At 35.2% G+C, this 20803-nt stretch overlaps 3 protein-coding genes across 4 annotated transcripts; 1 reads left to right on the top strand and 2 right to left on the bottom strand.

Moving 5' to 3' along the window:
* The first annotated feature begins 2424 nt into the window (after positions 1-2424).
* Positions 2425-4846, top strand: LOC118057940 (probable indole-3-pyruvate monooxygenase YUCCA3). Its single transcript, XM_035070678.2, has 3 exons — positions 2425-3346; positions 3457-3828; positions 4321-4846. Exons 1-3 carry the CDS (start codon positions 2651-2653, stop codon positions 4546-4548), a joined length of 1296 nt encoding a protein of 431 aa, XP_034926569.1. The 5' UTR covers positions 2425-2650; the 3' UTR covers positions 4549-4846.
* Positions 4847-7412: 2566 nt separating this feature from the next.
* LOC118057845 (protein BLISTER) lies at positions 7413-18601 on the bottom strand. 2 transcript variants are annotated; one of them, XM_035070560.2, is made up of 13 exons: positions 18037-18592; positions 16327-16999; positions 15589-16025; positions 14900-15019; positions 14132-14197; positions 13916-14026; positions 13255-13331; positions 12231-12298; positions 10902-11012; positions 9591-9769; positions 9362-9430; positions 8239-8394; positions 7413-7904 (listed from the first exon to the last, which is right to left on the bottom strand). In XM_035070560.2, exons 1-13 carry the CDS (start codon positions 18100-18102, stop codon positions 7824-7826), a joined length of 2214 nt encoding a protein of 737 aa, XP_034926451.1. In that variant the 5' UTR covers positions 18103-18592; the 3' UTR covers positions 7413-7823. The 2 variants fall into 2 exon arrangements, with proteins under 2 accessions (XP_034926451.1, XP_073267058.1); XM_073410957.1 differs by lacking the exon at positions 7413-7904 and adding an exon at positions 9054-9081 and having other exon boundaries at positions 8245-8394; positions 18037-18601.
* Positions 18602-19118: 517 nt separating this feature from the next.
* On the bottom strand, positions 19119-20298 carry LOC118057992 (probable glutathione S-transferase). The gene is made up of 2 exons (XM_035070724.2): positions 19910-20298; positions 19119-19643 (listed from the first exon to the last, which is right to left on the bottom strand). Exons 1-2 carry the CDS (start codon positions 20216-20218, stop codon positions 19293-19295), a joined length of 660 nt encoding a protein of 219 aa, XP_034926615.1. The 5' UTR covers positions 20219-20298; the 3' UTR covers positions 19119-19292.
* Between the last annotated feature and the right edge of the window lie 505 nt (positions 20299-20803).

The raw sequence follows: 20803 nt of genomic DNA on the forward strand, positions 1-20803 counted from the left end.
GGAAAGAAAAAAAACAACAAAGCAAAGCATTACTTCGATGAATGGTGCTTTGCAAGGAGGGGTACAGTAAAATCCTCTCATGAGATCACAATAATTTAATGATCAATAAATAAAACAAATCATAAAGTTTAATTCTTAATCAAATCGATATTAAAAGATGAAATTGAAAGAAAAAAACTACTTAAGAAAAAAAAAAAAAAATCTTAATCAACTGGTTTAACCCGTCAAACCTAGGATTCGTGTCATAAAATTGAAAGAAAAAAGATTGATGTCTTTTAGTTATAGTTAATTATAATATTTAAGGATGAAATTGGAAGAAAAAGCTAATAAAGAAAAAGAAAAAAATATGAATCAACTGGATTGGTCCACCAAATCAGGTTAACTCGTCAAACCTGAGATTTGTGTCATGAGAGTGTGATAACTCAATAAAAAACATTTAACATTAATAAACTAAAATGAACACAAAAAAAAAGATTAATTAAAAAGAAAAAAAACAAAGGAAAAAAAAAACCTATATGAAGAAAAAGAAAAAAAAATCTGAATTAACTGGATTAACCCGTCAAACCAGGTTAATCTGTCAAACCTGGGATTCATGTCATGAAAGTTTGATAGCTAAATAGAAAAAAACTTAATATTAACAAACTAAATTAAAAAAAAAAACAAAAAGCAAAAAAAAATACTAAACAAAAAAAATATTAATTAAAAAAAACAAAGAAATAAAAGCCTGCATGAAGAAAAAAACTAACGAAGAAAAAGAAAAAAAATCCGAATTAACTGGGTTAACCCTTCAAACTAAGTTAACCCGTTAAATTTGAGATTCGTGCCATGAAAGTTTGATAACTAAATAGGAAAAAAAAACATTTATGGGTTAACCCAGAATTAGCTAGGTTAATCCGTCAAACCCGGAATCTGTGTCATGAAAGTTTGATAACTAAATAGAGAAAATTTAACATTAACAAACTAAATTAAACAAAACAAATAATTAAAAAGAAAAACCAGAAAAAAATTCAGGTTAACGCGTCGAACCCAGGACCCATGTAATGAAATTTTGATAACTAAAAAAAAAATAATTTAACATTAATAAAAAAAAAATTAAACAAAAAAATATTCATTAAAAAAAAGAAAGAAAACAAAACAACTTAAAAAATAAAGAAAAAGGCAAAAGAAAGAAAAAGAAAAAAAATACAGCTTAAAAAAGTAAAGCAAGCAAAAAATAAAAGACAGCTAAGCGTTTCACTGTGAACTGTACTCGAAAAAATTAATTAAAAAGAAAAACTAGAAGAAAAAAAAAACTGGATTAACCCATCAAACCCAAAACCTATATCATAAAAATTTGATAATTAAATAGAAAAAAATTTTGATATTAACAAAAAAAACATTTATTAAAAAAAACAGCTTAAAAAAACAAAGAAAAAAGAAGAAAAGATAAAAAAAAAAAAAAAAAAAAAAAAAATAAAGTAAAAAGCTAAAAAAAAAAATAAAGTTGAAGATAGCTCAGCCTTTTACTATGGATGGTTATAGTAAAAAGCTGATCCTTTTTCGTATATTTCTAATAGTGATAACAATAAAAGTAGTCGACCCTAACTCTTAAAAGAGTAGCGTGCACTTTTAAGAGGCTATAAAATCAGTCATATTTCAAAATTAAACCACTGGCTAGGCGGTCTCGGTCTATTCCACACATTAAATACAACTGTCTTGCAGACCACCACCTTCATCGCATACTCCTTTGAATTTTGATGAAATAATGGTAGATATTTGAACCAATAGGTAGATTTCTGGAATGTGTCCCTGGGGACAATTTATTTCTAGCCAGTAGACTCAGTTGAATAAAGACCAGAACGAATTTATGAAAATAGCCTAGCAGCCATGCATGCTCATGACGTCAGATAGATAGCTGACTTTGTGCTCATAATTGACCGCTCAACAATGAACTAACTGCAAAGAGAACTTAAGAGCTCGACCAAACAAGACCCTTTTCTCCTAGGGCTAGCTACGGATCATGCATACTGGTTCTGAATTAACCTCTGATCAGATGCTATGTTGCTCTTCCACTTTGCTTTTCTTTAGAGTATGTATGTATATACCAAGAGAGTGTTTGTTTCTTGCTTTTTAAAGTATTTTTAAATTAGTTTTTGTTTAAAAAATCATTAGACCGGTGTGTTTTAGATCCCTCTCCACCGCATGTTATTATCGGACATTGAATATTGAAATGGATGTAAGCGGCATTACAAAATATGTAATCTTAAGATAGAGAGAAACAAGGTTAATATAAAGAAAAGGAGGCCGCAAGATGCTTATGCATTTGGGATGACCTTCGGAGCATCGTTTTGCAGTCCCAAGCACATGCCGCCACTCTCATGGCCATGGCCCTTCCCTATTTAATCCCTCTCCCCCCCTCCACACACATCACTTCAAACAAAATTCCATTTTATTCTCCTCTCCACTCCTCTTAATTTGTCCTATCCGTCTTTCCACAAAACATCAAATTAACTAGTTTCTTGATTTGGAAGACAACATCTCCATCATTCTTCTCCCCTCTCTCTAATCTTCTATTTCCCACTTTGGGAACTTCATTTTGTTCAAAGACTTGTCCTCTTCTTTTAATCCCCCTTTGCCATTTTAAAAAGCAAACATACGTACTTCTTAATTAATGGATAACACTTGTCAGAATACACCAAACATGTTTCAAACTTCTGGTCCTGATCATGACTTCTTTGCTCGGCGATGTATATGGGTGAACGGACCTGTCATAGTTGGGGCTGGCCCTTCAGGTCTAGCTGTTGGTTCTGGTCTTAGAGGACAAGGGGTGCCATTCGTTATGCTTGAACGAGCAAACTGCATTGCCTCACTTTGGCAAAACCGCACCTATGATCGCCTCAAGCTTCACCTCCCTAAGCAATTCTGTCAACTACCGAGCTTCCCATTCCCGGAGGACTTCCCTGAATATCCCACAAAATATCAGTTCATCAACTATCTTGAATCTTATGCCAAGCACTTCAATATAAATCCGCATTTCAATGAGACTGTGCAGTCTGCGAAGTACGATGAGACTTTTGGTTTATGGAGAGTTAAGACCGTTTCAACAAGCAGTTCAAATCCTAGTGAAGTCGAGTACATCTGCAGATGGCTTGTGGTGGCCACCGGAGAGAATGCAGAGAAATTCTTGCCAGAGTTTGAAGGCTTGCAGGACTTTGGTGGCCACGTTATGCATGCTTGTGACTACAAATCCGGTGAAAGTTATCGCGGAGAGCGTGTACTAGTTGTTGGCTGCGGCAATTCAGGCATGGAGGTCTCTCTTGATCTATGCAACCATGACGCAAGCCCCTCAATGGTTGTTCGCAGCTCGGTGAGTAAGCATGTCTCACAGAATTTGCTATCCTGATCATAATAAAACCTTAAGCTTATACATGCTCAAACGATAATTAGTTCTTAATTAATTACTAAAATACTCTACAGGTTCATGTCTTGCCTAGGGAAATTCTTGGGAGATCAACATTTGAGTTGGCAGTAACAATGATGAAATGGCTGCCACTTTGGATGGTCGATAAGATATTATTACTTTTTTCCTGGCTAATTCTTGGAAATATTGAAAAATATGGTCTGACAAGGCCATGTTTAGGACCTTTACAGCTCAAGAATACTCAAGGAAAAACCCCAGTATTGGACATTGGTGCACTAGAAAAAATAAGATCTGGTAAGATCAAGGTTGTCCCTGGAATCAAGAGATTCTCTAGTGGCAAAGCTGAGCTAGTTAATGGTGAAATTCTTCAAATCGATTCCGTAATTCTGGCAACTGGGTATCGCAGCAATGTACCTTCATGGCTAAAGGTGAGGAAATGGTTTGCTTTTTAGGATTTATTATACGACAGTTATGGAAGTTGCGATTGTTTTTTCATGTGTCTTTGTTGTTGATTAAAGACATCTGTGTTTCAGAAATTTTAGAAAACTGTGGTCCGATAGCTGTTTTTTTCAGAGGTTTATTTTTTTTGTCTTATACACAGACCAGAATCTGATAAAAATAATTGTAGTTCTCTTATTATAAAAAAAAAAAAAAAATGTGGTCTAGATGTTTTTACCCGTGACAGACATAAACAGGAGACATTAATGAATTAGAAATGTCAAATGAGTCAGAGCATGTCAGCTTGCTGCTGCTTCTGATACTCTGTTCCCCCCCCCCCCCTTTTTTTGGTATCTCTCTCAGGTAATGGGGTTCTGTTTCTTTGACAATATGATCTATGTAACTCGAGGAGTTATTTTTTCTTCTACTTAGGAAAGATCAAAGGGCTAACCTGACATGTTTGGACTATCTGTGCTTCTCAGGAGAATGAGTTCTTTTCCGAAGATGGGATTCCCAAAAATCAGTTCCCTAATGGATGGAAAGGCAATGCCGGGCTTTATGCAGTTGGCTTCACAAAGAGAGGTCTCTCTGGTGCATCTCTAGATGCTATTAGCGTAGCATTCGACATTGCCAGGAGCTGGAAAGAAGAAACCAAGCAAAAGAAGACAACCGTGGCAGCTCGCCATAGGAGATGCATTTCACATTTCTGAAGTCACAAGATTTTTCCGTCTGTTCATTTCTTTAGTCCAGGGACTTCTGTCAAAAAGAAGTGAGATCAGTTTGTGCAGAAAACAATGTAGGGCACAAGAACAATGAACATAGCTGTAGCCCTCTCCTCAAGAAAACCCAAGATCTGCAAATAATTGGGCTTTTTTTTTTGTACGAAGGAAGATGAGGCTTACTGGTGTAATGAACTTTTTTATTTTAAGTTTTTTCCCCTGGTTCAGAGGAATTCTTTTGTATCACAGTGTATTTTAATAATCCAAGTCAAATGGAAACGACAATTCTTTCAAGAACTCTCCTCTCTCTGGTCCACTCATGGAAATTAATACAACTGATGGGCTATATCTCCGGTCTTGGTCCACTTACAGCCCAATAAATAATGTGGGCCCAGGTCCATCACACCAGCAACATCACAAATTGCAAAATCTCTTCAGAATTGTCCTGCCCCTGAACAGTTTGTACAGGAAAGAAAGAGCCTTGCACATGGATTGAGAGAGCCCACAATTAGAACAGTAAGGAAATGCAGATGTTGTTCTAATCGAAAATGGGAAAGAACATGACTGCAAATTTTAACCAATTTATGAAACTGCAAATCACTGTATGCAATGCCATGTGATTCCTGCCTCCGTACTGGCTCAAATTTTCTCTTGGAGGAAGATTCATCTATGTTCAATGCTTCTGAATCCTAATTTAATATGCCAAGCACCGTCCACCAACTATTCGCTAAAGACACGAGAGTCGAGGAGGGACATGTGATTTAGGGATGATTAGAAGCCTAAGTTTCTTATGAACTTGCATGGAGAAATTTATGTGTAAACGACCTTTATGCTGCCGAAAAAAGAAGAATCTTGTACCACAGCACCAATACCAGAACCACTACCTTGTTGAATTTATAATCAAGGAGAGAACCAAACACCTCGCAGCCAAGTTGCTAATGTAGTCCGGCAAGACCAACAGCCATATGCAGCCAAAACTATAGCCACATCTTTATGCAATTGTTTTACATTTCACCTCAGGTTTTGCTAGAACAGTACCCCTTAAACATTACAAAGAAGTATACCAAAATATTAGAGGAAAAATAGTGAAAAGTTAAAGTGAAAACAACCCATATGAGTACCCATGCTGTTGATTCACGTGTGCAAAAGTAACTCAATGGCCCATCTGAAATTTCCTCACCACCACAAACTCTTGATGAAAAAAAGTTTTCAAAGTCAATTTCGATCTTCCAAGAGGAGATGCACTATCTTCAGCAACCTTTTGTAAACATGTTTTAAGCCAGAGAAGCAAAGATTTGACAGTTTGGAAATTGTACTACTAGACTACAACATTAAAAACCACAGCTACATTTCTGTCCAATTCCACTAGAATTTATAGGGTTCTCGCAGTCCTGCAACCTCATGCTTAGACAGCACAGTTATCGAGAAAGAAAAACACATGGGGAGGCCACTGGCCACCATCTTATATCCCTTATTGTTCCATCAATAGCCCATTCCTACTGGTTCTGAATCTTATAGTAGACGTTAATTAACTACTGCCAACAAGTTCTAATACAGCAATTATATCCCACGAAAAATTGCAGCCATACATAGTCCTGGATGCGTGTATCAGTATATGTGTGAGCAATTTGCAAGCATGAATTTTGCATTTTCCACTTTCAGACCTCATGAAGAGAGAGTGTGTTTTATCCTGTTAATGGAGAGAGAAGAAATTGGACAAATAGTAAAGGCAATCACTGTCATCTTATACATTTCCATCAACTTGTGCATACGGATTATTTTTTTTCCCGAAAAACCAATGACATGAAATTTTGTTCATTTGCTCCTGTCAATTTATCATGTCCAATAACACTGTATCTTAAGACAGGTAAATTTCCTATAGCAAGGTGGAGCAATAACATCAGCTAACTCGTTTGCTCGTAGACAGAAATAAGGAACCTGCTTTAGTACATATTCGAAAGATATGAAACAGCAAGAATTGTGAGACTTGGGCCAAGCGGAACATAGAGAGAATGTGTAACCTCTTCAATATGGCCATCCAAGTGCTTCAAATGGACAACAAAGAACTCAAGCTTTGGACGCAGTGTGTGTGTGTGTGTTTATATATATATATATATATATATATATATAAAAGAGTTAAAGGAATAGGTATTGTTAGTACAGAGGAAGCAATAAATTGGGGTTTATCAGGACCAATGCTACAAGCTTCCAGAGTGCAATGGGAGCTTCGTAGAGCTGATCATTACACACACATATAAGTTTGGTCAGAAGCAAGCGAGGTCGCTCTCCTCTTCTTCAGAGACGAGGCTTTTTGTGCGTTCAAGACCATCATACTCTCCCACATAACAAATCAGTTTCTTTAAAAAGAGATTGATGGATAGTATTTTCTTGCTTTCTTCTTTTCTCCTCTCTTAACAATGGAAAATAGATATCATAATAACAAATTATTTAGGCCTAAATACCTAAATAAGCCTTTTAAAATTATTTTTTCGTTAAATTATGATTTTTTCGGTGTGATTTCTACGTTAGGTATTTAGGCTTTTGATTTTTTATTTTTTTGCGGAGTTTCAACTGTATCGAATCTAATAATTAGATGTATTTTAGGATTTCTCACATGTTATATCATCATTAACAATTTCAAAAGTTAAATACGATTCAAAAAACCATCATTCACCTTCTATCAGAAATATCATAAAAGCCGTGATAGCATAGAATATGTTTGTTTTTGAAATTTTCTTTTACTTTAAAATAATTTTTTTTTATGATTTTAAAATTTTTAACGCTCTGATATAAAAAAAAAATTAAAAATATTATTTTAATATATTTTTTTAAAAAAAAAAGACATACAACCGAAATTGAAAGGATGCAAAGTCACTTGTTTCATTTCCAGGGGTTTGAGCCGTAAGTTTGCTCATGAATACAATAAATGTGGGCAGAGCCTGAAAACAACAAATTCACACTACAGTTACTCAATTCTAACTTTCCATGATGTATAAAAGATATCCCTGCTAAAGTTTCTCATTACACAAAATTACAGCCAGAGGTCTCCCTAGCTGTCAGACGCCAAAGAATGACAACTGGATTTCCCAATCAATGGGAATCGCCCAAGAACACATTTTTCATGGGTTACAAAAGAATGGATGGTAGTATACCTGACTCAAAATTTACAGATTACGACCTCCGTTGAGTTGCCGAAATAAGGGGAGCAGCAGAAATAGAAACGCACGCACTGAGTGTCCTGGTTTGATGAGTGATACTGTCATGTATCAAAGCAGCTTGCTTGTTCTTCGTCTGGATGGTCCTCCAGGGAAGAGCTTCATAATCCACCCTAAAACCCTTTCCACCACCTATTTGAGGGGCAAAAAAGACATACTCATCAGCGACCAATAAATGGGGAGCCAAAAACCTTTTATTTCCTAAAGAACATCTCTCAACACTATGCTAGTTCAGGATGTAGGCATAATAAATGGGAGAGAGGGGATGGGATATGCTTCCTTTGTTTTGTTCGATGGATAGGCCCAAAGAAAGCTCCCTTCCAACATGTACTATTTTGCTACCCTGCCTTGTTGAGTTAATTTCCACACAAAAAAGAAAAACGCAATTTCTCCACTCTAATCATGCATTACTGACTCTTCAAATAATTACAACAATGGTAATAATATTTGGTGTTAGATATCATACCTCATCACCTTCATCTGCATATGCAGTGCTGTCTTGCACGGTATGTGAATCTGGTAACCTTGCTGGGATATTTTCATTGGCCATACTTTGAGAAGTCAAAAGCTCTAATCTTTGAGTTTGAATCTCAAGTTTATGCGACAATTCATTGTTCAAATCCTTCATTTATTTGAAACAAAAATCCCAATAAATTATATAAGAACTAGAAAAAATTGCATTTACATCAGCATCCAGAACTGGAAATCAATCAATACTAAAAACACATTTGATTATTCAGAAAATAATTCAACATAGACCAGATCACTAGAATAACACACTCACCAACCTTATCAATTTCTAATCCATATCCATTTCCCGATCTAGTGAGACATTGATTCCAAGAATGTGTAAAATACACCAGAAACAGCTTCAAGTATATACCATCTATAGCAAAACAATACCCCCTTCTACTATTCTGGGAGTGGGCATAACTTCACAAGTCTGTCCTATAATATACAATTTTTTTCAAAATCTTTTAGCATGAAATAAGTTTGAACATCCAAATAATGTAGGAGGTACCACCTATTTTCAAGAAGGAAAAAAAACAAAGTTCATTGAAAACTTATAGTGCCCCTTATTGCAAAATTTATGATCTACAAGATCAAGAACTGCTCAGCAACCCAAAAAGTTGCAGTCCAAAAATCTTTCAAAGAGCTGAGAGCAGACTCTTCCCCTTTAAAAGCTCTTTTGTTTTTGCTCCTTTCATCAAAAACCCAAAACCTTACTGAACAATTCACCCTGTATCTCTTTTTTCCAGTACAGAGAAACCAAACCCTCACCGATCATGCAGTACCTAATCATCTGAACCTGAAAGAGCTCAATGGAAAGGAAAGGTACCAAATACCATAAACCATAAGATTCCGACACAAACAAACTGAAAGTAAACAAGAAACAGCTGATTCTATACACAAACTAAAATTCACCAAGACCCTCCCCTCTTTTCTCAAAACTAAATATAGTTAAAATCCTTGCCCAAGCTGCTTCCATGCACTTCTTATAAAATTATGTCATTAATAGGTTCACGTCCAACAAAAAAAAATTCTTACAAGATTGCTAACTCCATTGTTTATTTTGGGCTCAAAGTTACCTTTAGCTTGGAGCACTGAGATGACTCGGATGTCAAAGCTTGCATCAACTCTTCTTTTTCCAACGCAAGCTGTACCAAAAGAGGACCATTGGAGACTTTACATTTATGTATTCTACTTCAGTCACTTCATAAGCTCTTTCATTATTTAACAGGAAAGAAGGGGACAAAAATTGCCAAATGCCTAGAGCGCTTAGGCTTGCAAGGAATTGACAGAACATAAAAAACATACCTCGGATATTATTGAGTTAATGTTTTGAATCATTCTCATTTGATCTGGTGGAATATACACAGATGAAGATTCAAGATTCAGCTGACCACTGCCAGGTAGGTTGAGAAAATCAGAGGCATCACTTCCAGGAAATGATGCAGCATCATGTGTTTCCTGGCCAGAAGTCTCTGGGATATCACCTGCAATTTGAATGAAGAAGGAACCGTGAATAATAGGAAAAGGAAAAGACTTTAAAGAACAAACTGCAGAGGTATTCGCTCCAGTAAGGCAATAACCAGTATATTATCTGTAACCGCTTAGTTGTACAATGGTCTTACAAGAAAAATAGAATGCACCAAGAAACCAAAGCCCAACACAAAAATTGAAGCTCAACCATAGTCATCTACGATAAACTATTGATGAAAACAAGAACAAATAGATGACCCCCTACATCTCTAACATGTAAAATTTATCCATCTCAGAATACTATGATTAGGAAACAAAAAAAAAAAAGTTTTAGCATCAACTAATGAGACTAAATCCTGATCAAATCCCATATTGTTCTTCTATTTAAGCTAAAAAATCCTTCCCGCAATTTCCAGGAGGACATGGAAATCGATAGGTCTCAAGGAATCAGCAAAAAATTTAACAAAAGCACACCAACAAGTGTCTGAATTTTTGTCTCTACAAAGTCTATCAAAGCATTGAAACTAATTAAACATCTCTGATTGACAGATAAAGTAAATAACCAAAAACAGGAATACAACAAATTCAGAAATCAAGAGGATATATAAATTTTAGGACCAATTGTGCTGGCAAGTAAATTAAACACACTCCAAGAAATGGGCGCTGACATAGAGGTTGTTTGAAAGTGTGGTGGCAGTTGTTTTGCAAAGTGTTTTTTGCTCGGAAATACATCAAAATAATATTTTTTTTTATTTTTAAAAATCATTTTTGATATCAGCACATCAAAACGATTCAAAGACATAAAAAAAATTAAGCAGACACAAAATCAAATTTTGGGGAAACGATGTTTCAAACGTGTTCCCAAACGGCCCCATAATGGTCCATAGTTGTGGAATTTCTCAAATTTCCTTTACATAACAAAAGGCTGAAAGACTAAACCACCAAAAATGAGATCAAAACATCATTTCAAAAACAAATGCATTCCATTTAGAAGACCCCCCTCACTCCCTCTTCTCCTATGTTAATGAAGAGCCCCCCCCCCCAATCCTCCCACTTTAATGAAGAAACATGTAAGCAACGATATCTACCATTCAGTGGCATTCTGATCAGCATAACATCAATTCTGTTAGAGAGAACCCTTGTTACCTAAATCTTCCATGGATGTTGCTACATTTTTTTTCTCTGCACTCCTGCTAACACAAGCAGACTTTTCGGTTACAGAAGCTTTATGAAGCTTGGATTGCAATAGTTTCTTCTCTGTGACATAAAAATGATGGTGAGTTGGGTGAAAACATTAAAAGAATATACAATATATGTGAGATAATTGATGATTTCATTTTTTTTCACCCAAAAATAAATCTCATTAGAGGAAAGACTTGTCTGATAGAACTGTAAAAAAAGTCACCATACCACTTATCAATTGATCTGAAACGTAGCACTAAAAAGAAAACATAATAAGTATATTCCGAAATCATGCAAAATAATTATGCAGATCATATTCGTTATTACAGTTATCTGAGCTCTAGAAATTGAAAGGGCCTCCTAAGATGAATAAAGTACCAATTAGCTATACCAGTTTTAAGAAATGTTGTCTCTTCATAATCAAAATAGAGATGATTTCAAGAATCTCATGCAGTAAATATGCATACAACAGCATCACAAAATGCCATGACAAAAAAATATGGTTATTATCAAATCTTTCATCAACCTGTCTCTAGTATGAATGGTTATCATTTAAGATTTTATTAAAGAAAACAATGACAACTGAAGAACAGAATAACTGTACTTCTAGATTACAAAGAAAACAGTGACAACAGAAGAATAGAATAGCTGCACTTCTTATTAATGATATAAAGGTCCTTTCAAAATAGTTTGAGGTAGTTTAAGCACGTTTCTTTGTTTTCCTTCTCATAGCAAGGCACAAGCACACACATGCAGGCACGCTCTATGTTAAGATAGGTTTTGGGTCACAAGTTTTTATTTGGCAAATTTTTTATAGAGAACTATAAGATGAACTTTATATATATATCGGTTCCCTTTGTGCATGCAAATATAGGAGGATCTACAGCACGATGTCCCTCTTTTAACACCATTCCTGATTCGATTTAATTTTATAGATAAAACAAGTTCACTAAATTTTATAACACAGGGATACTATATAAAACAGTATAAGAGAAATGTCTTCCTCGGTGATTCCTATCCCTTTTCTGCCAAACAAGGTGAAAAAAAAAAATCTATTTGAGGCGTCTCTTCCATCTGATATACAAGCACTTCTCATCCCTATTGGGTATGAAGTTGCAAGGCATATGTTTTTTTCAGTTTTAAATTAGACCAAATATTTCTTTTGCATTAGTCCATCCAGTTCATCATCCCAGCCTTTTGTCACTTCCCAGTCTTTTTAAACCTCATTCTAGCATGGTCAATATATATATATAGCAATAAGAATTTCCAAAGTGAAAACTAATGTGTGACTACCTTCTTGGAGAGCATCAATTGTCGAATGCAGATCCTGACGATCCTTCTCCAGGCAGGACATTTTCTTTCTGCAGGATTCAATTTGAAAAACAACTGTCAAATCTTCTTTAATTTCAGAAAACATAGGAAAAACAAAAGCAATAGGAAAGCATAATATAGGATTAATGCAAAAAATTTTGTCCAATAAAAGGAGAGGGGAAATATACTGGAACAAGCTAAACAGGAGTTTCAATTTCTATATTGCTTAAGTATCAAAAGCATATATATAAAAGACTGAAAAATTAATTTGGGAGGAAAGAAAATTTAGGTCAACTATACAAAACTTAGATTTAAAAGAAAATGAAAGAGAAAGAGACCTGGCATATCTGAACAGTCAAACCTAGATAAGAAACCAAACAGGGCTTTGCAAAAAAGCTACCCCTAACTAAAACTATTTTCACTCCTCTAGAGATAAAAACCAAGTGCCAAAACATCTAAATCAAAAACGGCTGCTCATGATCTTGGTAACTAAGTATCTATTTCAGGATCCATGTTCACGAGAGTGGGAGGTGTGGCATCCTAGTCTGTTTGATGCCTGTCCTTAGTTCAACAGAGGTATGTACATCATTAATATATAAAAAACAAGAATCCCTACCCTAAAGGGAAAACTTTTGGCTAACTGCTGCCATTTTGTCCCTTTGGAACTGAAGAAAAAGCCTTCCTTTTTTTGGCATGCATGTTTCATTCAATCATGGAAACGTGGTTGGTTTGCTTGCACCACAGAATCCCTATCTCCCAAAAAATGGTTACTGCTATCTCCCAACATAGCTAAACTCCAATTATATGGATAACTGTTCCAGAATTCATATAAAACAAAATCTTGCTAGTTGCACAAAATTTTCCTTTATATCATTTTTTATAACAAACCCAGTTAAAAGTCCACCAACATAAAGATGCACACAAAAAACACTACCAGAAGATCCAAGTAAACTGAAGATGTGCATCTCAAATCCTTCATCTTCAGTCAAGAAAGGATAAAGCATACTTGTAAGAAGTTATCTCAGTCTGTGAGCTCTCCAATTGCCTCTCCAGCTTTAGCTCACTAGATCTTAGTCTGAGTGCCTACACAAGCAAGTTACAGAACAAACTTCAGGGAAAGAGAGAAGTAGCCAAGGCCAATAGTGTAGTCAATGTTATATTTGCATGATATTGGTATCAAAAGGAACCACAACATTAACTGACTGATATATTGCAGAGATTCTTTTTCATATTTGGAAAATTAAAAACTTAAAGCAACCAAATGTAGTGCAGTTTTAGTAAGATTGGAACATTGTGTTATCATTCCAGCAATTTAATAGAGGATTTCGATGTTTAACTTCACAAAAATTTAATTTCTGTGCCTCCATAAAGAACATTTTTTGATAGAGAGATATTTACTTGGTAGACAGAAAATAATGTTACAAAATTATGATCGAGCCATGAATAGATGCACATAAGACAAAAAACAATGGGTTAAATGCAATTGAAACAATGTTATCATTTATCACGTCCAAATGAAACTTGAGTTGCATTCCTACATTAACATATTCCATTTCAATCACATATTGTTCACCAAGAATGAAAAGGTGGGGGAAGACTGGAACTATCATCTTGAAAGACAAGAGAGCAAGACGAAGAAGAGCAAGAATAAAAAGAAAATTTACTACCTTCTCTTCCAAACCAATAACCTCAGAAGCCAGTAGCTTAGCTCGTTCATCAGCAGCATTGCATTCAAGCTGTGCATTTGCACATGCAATTTTGGCAGACTCAAGTTCCACCTGATAACATCAATGGGCATAAAAACAAAAGAAATGTAAACGACCACAGATACCAAGATGGATATTAGCATAACTAGCTATAAGCAAGGGAGAATCACTTCTAACCAAATGGGCCTTGATTTCTTCCTGTAACTGCTCCATATCAGATTTCAGTTGGTTGACAACACCTCTCTAGTGAAAAATTCGATGAAAGTATAAACAGATTAAATTAATAAACCAAAAGAAGTGTCAGGCGTAATCAAACAGCCACTCGCATGTTATAGAAACCACAGCACTGCAATTGTTATAGCATTCTGGAACTGGATGCCAATTTCAACATCCACACTTAACAGCTAGCTAGCTACCAAGCAGCTTTGATGTTGTGGTATGAGCAAAACATAGTGTAACCAGACAACACAATTAATACATCCATGATGAACTACTTTAAGCTTTCGGGAAATATTTTGCCACTTGCATCCAAGGGAACTGAAAAATTATATGCAACAATACATGTTGCATTAAAGTGCATGTCAAGATGAGAAAGGCATAAACCCAACATCCCTAAGAGAGCCCGATAATATTTCTCAATTGTTAAAACTCTGTTTCACTCAAAATTGAAATTTTTGAATTAACATATCTAGCCAAATGGAAAACAAAAATAAAGAAAAGACTTTTGTACGATTTCCTTCATTATCTCACGGATGTTATCTAAAGAAAAAATTATCCCATCCTTAAAAAAACGTCAACTTAGCATATTTTTCTTCCACATAAGATGTTAAATAATGTATGATAGGAATTACAGCAATAACAAAAAGGTTGACAGATATTTATCCTCTTTTAACCATTCATAAGAATGAGATTGCTAGAACAGCAGAAACAGATTTGAGAGCCAACCTGTTGGTTATAGCTATCTGTCAACGATGAATTTTCAGCAGCCAAAGACTCTGCTAAAGCACGTGAAGCATCAAGAGCTCGTTGCAAAGAGAATTTTTCTTGCGTCAAGTCTTCAATATGCTGCAATAACAAGACCAACAGAAACAAGACTGCAACTGTAAGGGAATGAATCCATGGCAATAATCTCAGAGAAGTGACAACAAAAAGTCATAATAACCCGCAAAACACGATGAAACAAAATCTGATACTATACACGTGGTTCACAGGAAAACAAGTTATAACAACCAAAAAACATGTTGAAGCAAAAGAGTCATTTGCATCATGGAATGTACCTTGACCACAATTCCTACATATAATCTTCCTTCCAATCAAGTTTAGCATTATTGTTCCCACCACTCCGTCACAGCAGGGGCTGTGTAATGTGATGTTTTCAGTACCATTCCATTTGGATAGCATTTCAAAGGACCCAAAACATAGTCTAGAGAACTTCTTATTTGTGCATCACGATACCACCAAGTCATTGGCAAATATATATTGAATAAGTTTTGAAACTTAAATACTTGATTTTATAATATTCAAAAGATTGCACTTCCAGAAGCTAAATTCAGAAACTTCCAAGTCAAAGCCAAAAAGAGAATAGCCAAGAAAGAAGTATACACTGAAAATTAAATAACACAAAATAGGGATACCTGTTCCAGAGCAGAAAAATCTTCATTTTGTTTGGGCAAATAAAACTCGTGATTTCTCTCCATACTGTTAGCATTAGTGACCCCATTAGTGGACGAAACTGAAAATGGAGTTGCATGATCAAATGAACTAGGCATACTTGAAGTCATCAACTCTGAAAAATTCCTGGCAGTTTCAGTCTCCACTGGCAGCTTCTGGAAAGCAGATGATCCTAGAGCATCAATGCCATTGGATTTTGAAGTATTGATTATAAATGACTTCTCTGGTTCAGAATGCCGGAAAGAGCTCTGAGAAGATGATCTAGACATGTTAAGAGAGTCAAGGAAAGATGGACGAGATCTCCTGTTATTACTTTCAGATGTGACTGAATATTGAGGCACATGATTCGAGGAGATCTTGGCATCTGATTTGAAACCTGTGGATTCAGATGTCTGCAAAGCTGTATCATGCACAGAACGCAAATTAGTAGTGAAGCTACTAAAATTTCTTTCTTCAAGATCAGAATTCTTTGGGATAATTGAAACATGTGTCTTGCTCGACTTCAGAATTAGAATCTCTTGGGTTGGTATTTGGAATAGTAGGGTTCACAGTAAAACACCAGAAAGTGAATATTTACTTAGTTTTCCCCATAAAATAAATATTTGACAAAGTTAAACATCATAATGTGCTGTTTATACAAACAGGCAGACATGGAAATCCAGAAGAAAAAAAAGCAGTCCAAAAATAGGAAAGAGACATACCAGCATTGGCAAGGGTGCTACTATAACTGGGCTTAAAGGTTTGCTGTTCGAAGCTTGCAGAACTTGGGAGTGAAGTAGGAAAATGAGAACTATCATTTATAACTGCAGAATCCTTTAAAGAGGTGTTATCTACTTTTGATTGGAACAATTCCCTTCCATAAAGGCTAGATTCACTAGATATGCCATGAAAACTACTAGCAATGTAATGGTCAGATGAAATCCCATATGGAGATTCCTCTTTGCTCCTTGAATATAATCCAGAGTCATTGTTCATTTTTTCTGTCTCTTGGCCATACTTAACATTGGGTGATCCAGCAAATCCTGAAGCGTCATGCCTGTTAGAATCATAATTATTTGTGTGTTTCTGTGTTATGCCTGAGAAAAATGTACTATATTCACTCAAAGAAGGAATATTAGGATCTGCATTTTGTGAACTTTTTTCAACTTTCTCTGTAATATCAATTGGGTTGCCATTGTTCATAGATACACCAGTGGGTTTGACATTTCTCCCAGGTCCATCAGACGTGCCAACTCCATCTGAATATGTTAGCTGTACGTGTTCAGTCTCTAATGATTGCTTCTGATCTAGGCTCACATCCAAAGCATGAGGTTGGCTGGTGGATGCAACTTTCTTGGCTCGCTCTGCTGCCTTTTTCTTGCGGAACTCCTCCAACTGCAAAAGAGCACGTAGACAAAGGGAAAACACTCCTACAAGTTAAACTTTATGTTTTAATCAGATGACAAACAAAGCAACAGCACTAAAATGGAAGGGGTTGAGAAGTAGGAGGCTAAGCAAATGAGGGGCATGTTACTTAAGTGCCAAATATGTAGTCTAAGCCCCTCTAAATAAATGCAACATAGAAACACGCAAGGGGCAATAAACAACTTCTGCTTCTAAACCTGAGAAGGCCATCAAAGACCCCTCACCAAAGCAGAGTCTCAAAAAGAGATCAGATGTGCACAATGTGTGTTTTTGGGTATTGCAATGGAGCTATTTGGAAAAGTGCTTTTTAGATGAAAAAGCACAACACCAAAGGCAACCCAATTGACTGTTACCCCAAAGGATTAACCACTTAGAATTCTAGTGGACCACAAGAATCATCCAAAGAAGAGTTGCATGAAGAGAATCCTGTCTTTAATCGGCTTAAAGTTAATTCCAACTCTTTCAGCTCCAAATCATCATCACAAAATTGGTTTCTAGTCTTTCCTAACTGCTTCCACTTGTTTCTGAATAATAAGCACTAATCATGGAGATATACAAATTTTTCATCTTTAAAGAATTGCATTTTATTTCTGGCTCGCCAACCAGACCAGGTACGCTTAAAATCATAACAAAATCCTCAAAAACAATAAAACCAGTATATAATTCTACGTTCTTTCTCTAATCCAATAATCTCATATTTAAAAAATTAAACACATTCACTCCCCTACCGCCACAAAAAAAAAAAAAAAAAGGCAATCGCAGCAACATGTTGAACTCGGATCACGAGCACAGAGGTAACAAGAACAAACAATTTTATTTCATCACAACCACAAAATACTCAATTCCCAGAAAAAATTACGCCTCAGCTATCTAATTAGAATCTCAAATCAGTGGCCTAAATAGACACATGCATGTTTCTTCCTGCACATTTTGCATAAGAAAATCCACGATATCAAAATAAACTTAATCAATTGCATGAAATCAACCAATCAAAGAATTCAACATACCCGTCGCTTTCCTGCTTCGAGATGCTCCAGTTTCCGTGAGCTCGGCAACACCTGAGCCGACGCCATTTACCCCTCAGAAAATAAAAGCCCCAATGCTCATCCGATTAAGCTAATTATTCACAATTTTTTTTTCTTTTCTAATCAAAGAGTAGCTCTCACCAATCACCATAAAAAAGAAAGAAATTGAAAATTAAATCCAGATAAAAAATAAATAAATAAAATGAAATATGTAATTCCAAAAGTTTAATGGTGAGTGAATCCGGATTTAGAAATTAAATTAATTGTCAGGAACGAGGAAACCCTAGAATCTTGTTTGTGTACGGACCAAAAAAAAAAAAAAGAGGTCCGATTTGATCGGGTGAGAGAGAGGGGAAGAGTGCTGTTTGTTGCGTGCACAAATAAAAGTGCGGGTGCAGCACAGCAAGCAGGTCCAGCAGATCTCCTTTGTTTCCTCTCTCTGTTTTTTTTTTTTTTGGGTGTTTTACGTTACGAGTTTATAATTTGGGGGTTGGGTGCGTGGGACAATATTACATGCCGCTGCGTTTAAAATGACGTCTGTGAGATCTTTTGTTTTGGTTCCATCGGCAAGGTTTTTGTTATTGTATTTTAGAAGTTTATTTAAAAAATTTTAAATTTTTTTATTTTTTTATTTTAAATAAATAAATAAAATATTTTAAAAACTAACTATTATTACATTTTCAAACACTTCTTCTCTTTCTTCTTCTTCTTCTTATTATTATTATTATTATTATTATTATTATTACTACTACTGTAATAGTGGTAAAAATATAAAAATATTAATTTAAATTAATTTTTTAATGCTTTTACATATTTTTAAGTGCTAATTTTAAAAATAAATTTAAAAATATATAAAAATATATCTTAAAAATTAATTATTACTGTAACATCAAACAAGCTATTATTATTTTTTAAAATAAATACTTGAAACGAGTTCTGGGCTTTAAAAAAAAATGGTTTCTGCTGATTTGGTTAGTTCGTGATCGATGATGAATCATTAGGTTGACTTCCCGAGCTGTTCTTATAAAATTGATTAAGGGAAAGAAAGTAAATGGAAAGGAATATAGAAGAAATACAACAGTGTTTCCACACCAAACCGAAATTAATGCAATAGCTGCATCAACCATTATGGAGTATTACAGTAGAAAAACAAGCTCAACTACAAGAGAAAAACCATCCATGGAAACGAAAAGGTGAGACATACATGGATTATTTCGCATCCAAAAGCATAATATAGGCTACTTGTTCGTCATTTTCTCCCTGACACTTTTCATATGGAGGAGCATCTTATCATAGTCGGGAATGTTTTCTTTAATCAGAGGAACTTCAATGAAATTCTGGGCCCAAGCATGCAATCGAGGCAGTGTGCTTGGTTCAAGAACTTTCACACCCGCTGCTTCTTCAATGGCTGCAAACCAATAAGCGAAGAGTCCATATGAGATGTCAACTAGATTTATGCTGTCACCGCCAAAAAACTTCTTGTCCCCGAGACCTTGCTCTTCTAAGACTCTCAACACTTCCGCCACTTCTTTCACTGCCTTCTCTAGCTCCTCTCCACTAGCTCGGAAAAAGGCACCGAAGGCAGCACCCTAAATAATGAAAGAATTGAATTTACATGTCACAGAACAGAGATAAATGAATAGATATTTGAAGGTGTTTAGCCTGAGGAGAGTAAAAATAAAGGAAGGCAAGTTATGAGAAATTTTTAATTATTATTCCAATTTTAAGATCAAGAAGAAGAAAATGTTTTTTGGAATCGATTGTTTTTTTCCAGGACTGCTACCAGATCAAATTAAACATTGTGAGCCTCATGACCAGTTACAAAATACATACAAGAAGATATGGATCTCGTTACCTTGGTGGCTCCATATTGAATCCAAAACCGAGCCATGGCTCTCTCGTAAGGATCTGTCGGTAGCAGTGGATTCTCCGGCCATGTTTCCTCGATGTATTCAAGGATAACAAGAGACTCCGCAATCGGCTTGCCACCATGGACGAGTACAGGGATTTTCTTGTAAACTGGGTTATACTTCAATAGCAGTTCACTTTTATTGGTGAGGTCTTCTTCGATATACTCAAACTCCACGCCCTTTAGTTTCAGAACCCATATAACTCTGTAACTAAAAGGGCTAGCCCAGAAACCATGCAGCTTCACATCTGCCATCGTTGCAATGAGATCAGTATGCAAGGTCTACTGCTGTGCCCAGTCTTCTTATAGCGACTCTTGGCTTGGGCAATAAGTTTTGGATGCAAGAAACATTTTTTTATATTGCAAGTATTGACTTGACTTGGTCCATAACTTTGATTCCGATTTTTTATTTATTTAACTTGCACATCGTAATTTGCAAGTAATCCATACGATGAACTTTTTTTTTTTTTTTTTTTTTTGTCACGGTGTGCAGTTCATTACTTTATTTTCCTTGCAAGAAACACTTACTACTCTGTAGAAAGTTACATTCTTTGAACGTGTTCATGTCTAGCCTTCGGATTAGGCGGTGGAGAGGTAGTTTTTATTTTTATATTTTAAAAGTATTTTTTAAAAAAAAAAATTAAAAATTTTAGTTTTTTTATTAATTTTAAATTAATATATTTTTCAATATTTTCAAATCATTTTAATATGTTGATGTCAAAAATAATAAAAAATTAAAAAAATATTATTAATATTATTTAAAAAACAATTGTAATTACACTCGGTAGTCATGAACCTGTCTGGCTTTTGAACTTTGAAAATGGCATGTTTGTTTCTGTG

The sequence above is a fragment of the Populus alba genome, chromosome 8 (genome assembly GCF_005239225.2).
Source record: "Populus alba chromosome 8, ASM523922v2, whole genome shotgun sequence".
In the NCBI taxonomy this organism is placed as follows: domain Eukaryota; kingdom Viridiplantae; phylum Streptophyta; class Magnoliopsida; order Malpighiales; family Salicaceae; genus Populus; species Populus alba.

Excerpts from the sequence above, each read along its gene's own strand:
- LOC118057845 (XM_035070560.2), bottom strand. The coding sequence starts at position 18,102 with ATGGCGTCGGCTCAGGTGTTGCCGAGCTCACGGAAACTGGAGCATCTC. Across the intron at positions 9,431-9,590 it reads TTAACTCAATAATATCCGAG|CTTGCGTTGGAAAAAGAAGA; the intron begins GTATGTTTTTTA and ends CTTTTGGTACAG. Across the intron at positions 8,395-9,361 it reads CTCAGTGCTCCAAGCTAAAG|GATTTGAACAATGAATTGTC; the intron begins GTAACTTTGAGC and ends AAATAAATGAAG.
- LOC118057940 (XM_035070678.2), top strand. The coding sequence starts at position 2,651 with ATGGATAACACTTGTCAGAATACACCAAACATGTTTCAAACTTCTGGT. Across the intron at positions 3,347-3,456 it reads CAATGGTTGTTCGCAGCTCG|GTTCATGTCTTGCCTAGGGA; the intron begins GTGAGTAAGCAT and ends AATACTCTACAG. Across the intron at positions 3,829-4,320 it reads ATGTACCTTCATGGCTAAAG|GAGAATGAGTTCTTTTCCGA; the intron begins GTGAGGAAATGG and ends TGTGCTTCTCAG.
- LOC118057992 (XM_035070724.2), bottom strand. The coding sequence starts at position 20,218 with ATGGCAGATGTGAAGCTGCATGGTTTCTGGGCTAGCCCTTTTAGTTAC. Across the intron at positions 19,644-19,909 it reads TTCAATATGGAGCCACCAAG|GGTGCTGCCTTCGGTGCCTT; the intron begins GTAACGAGATCC and ends TTCATTATTTAG.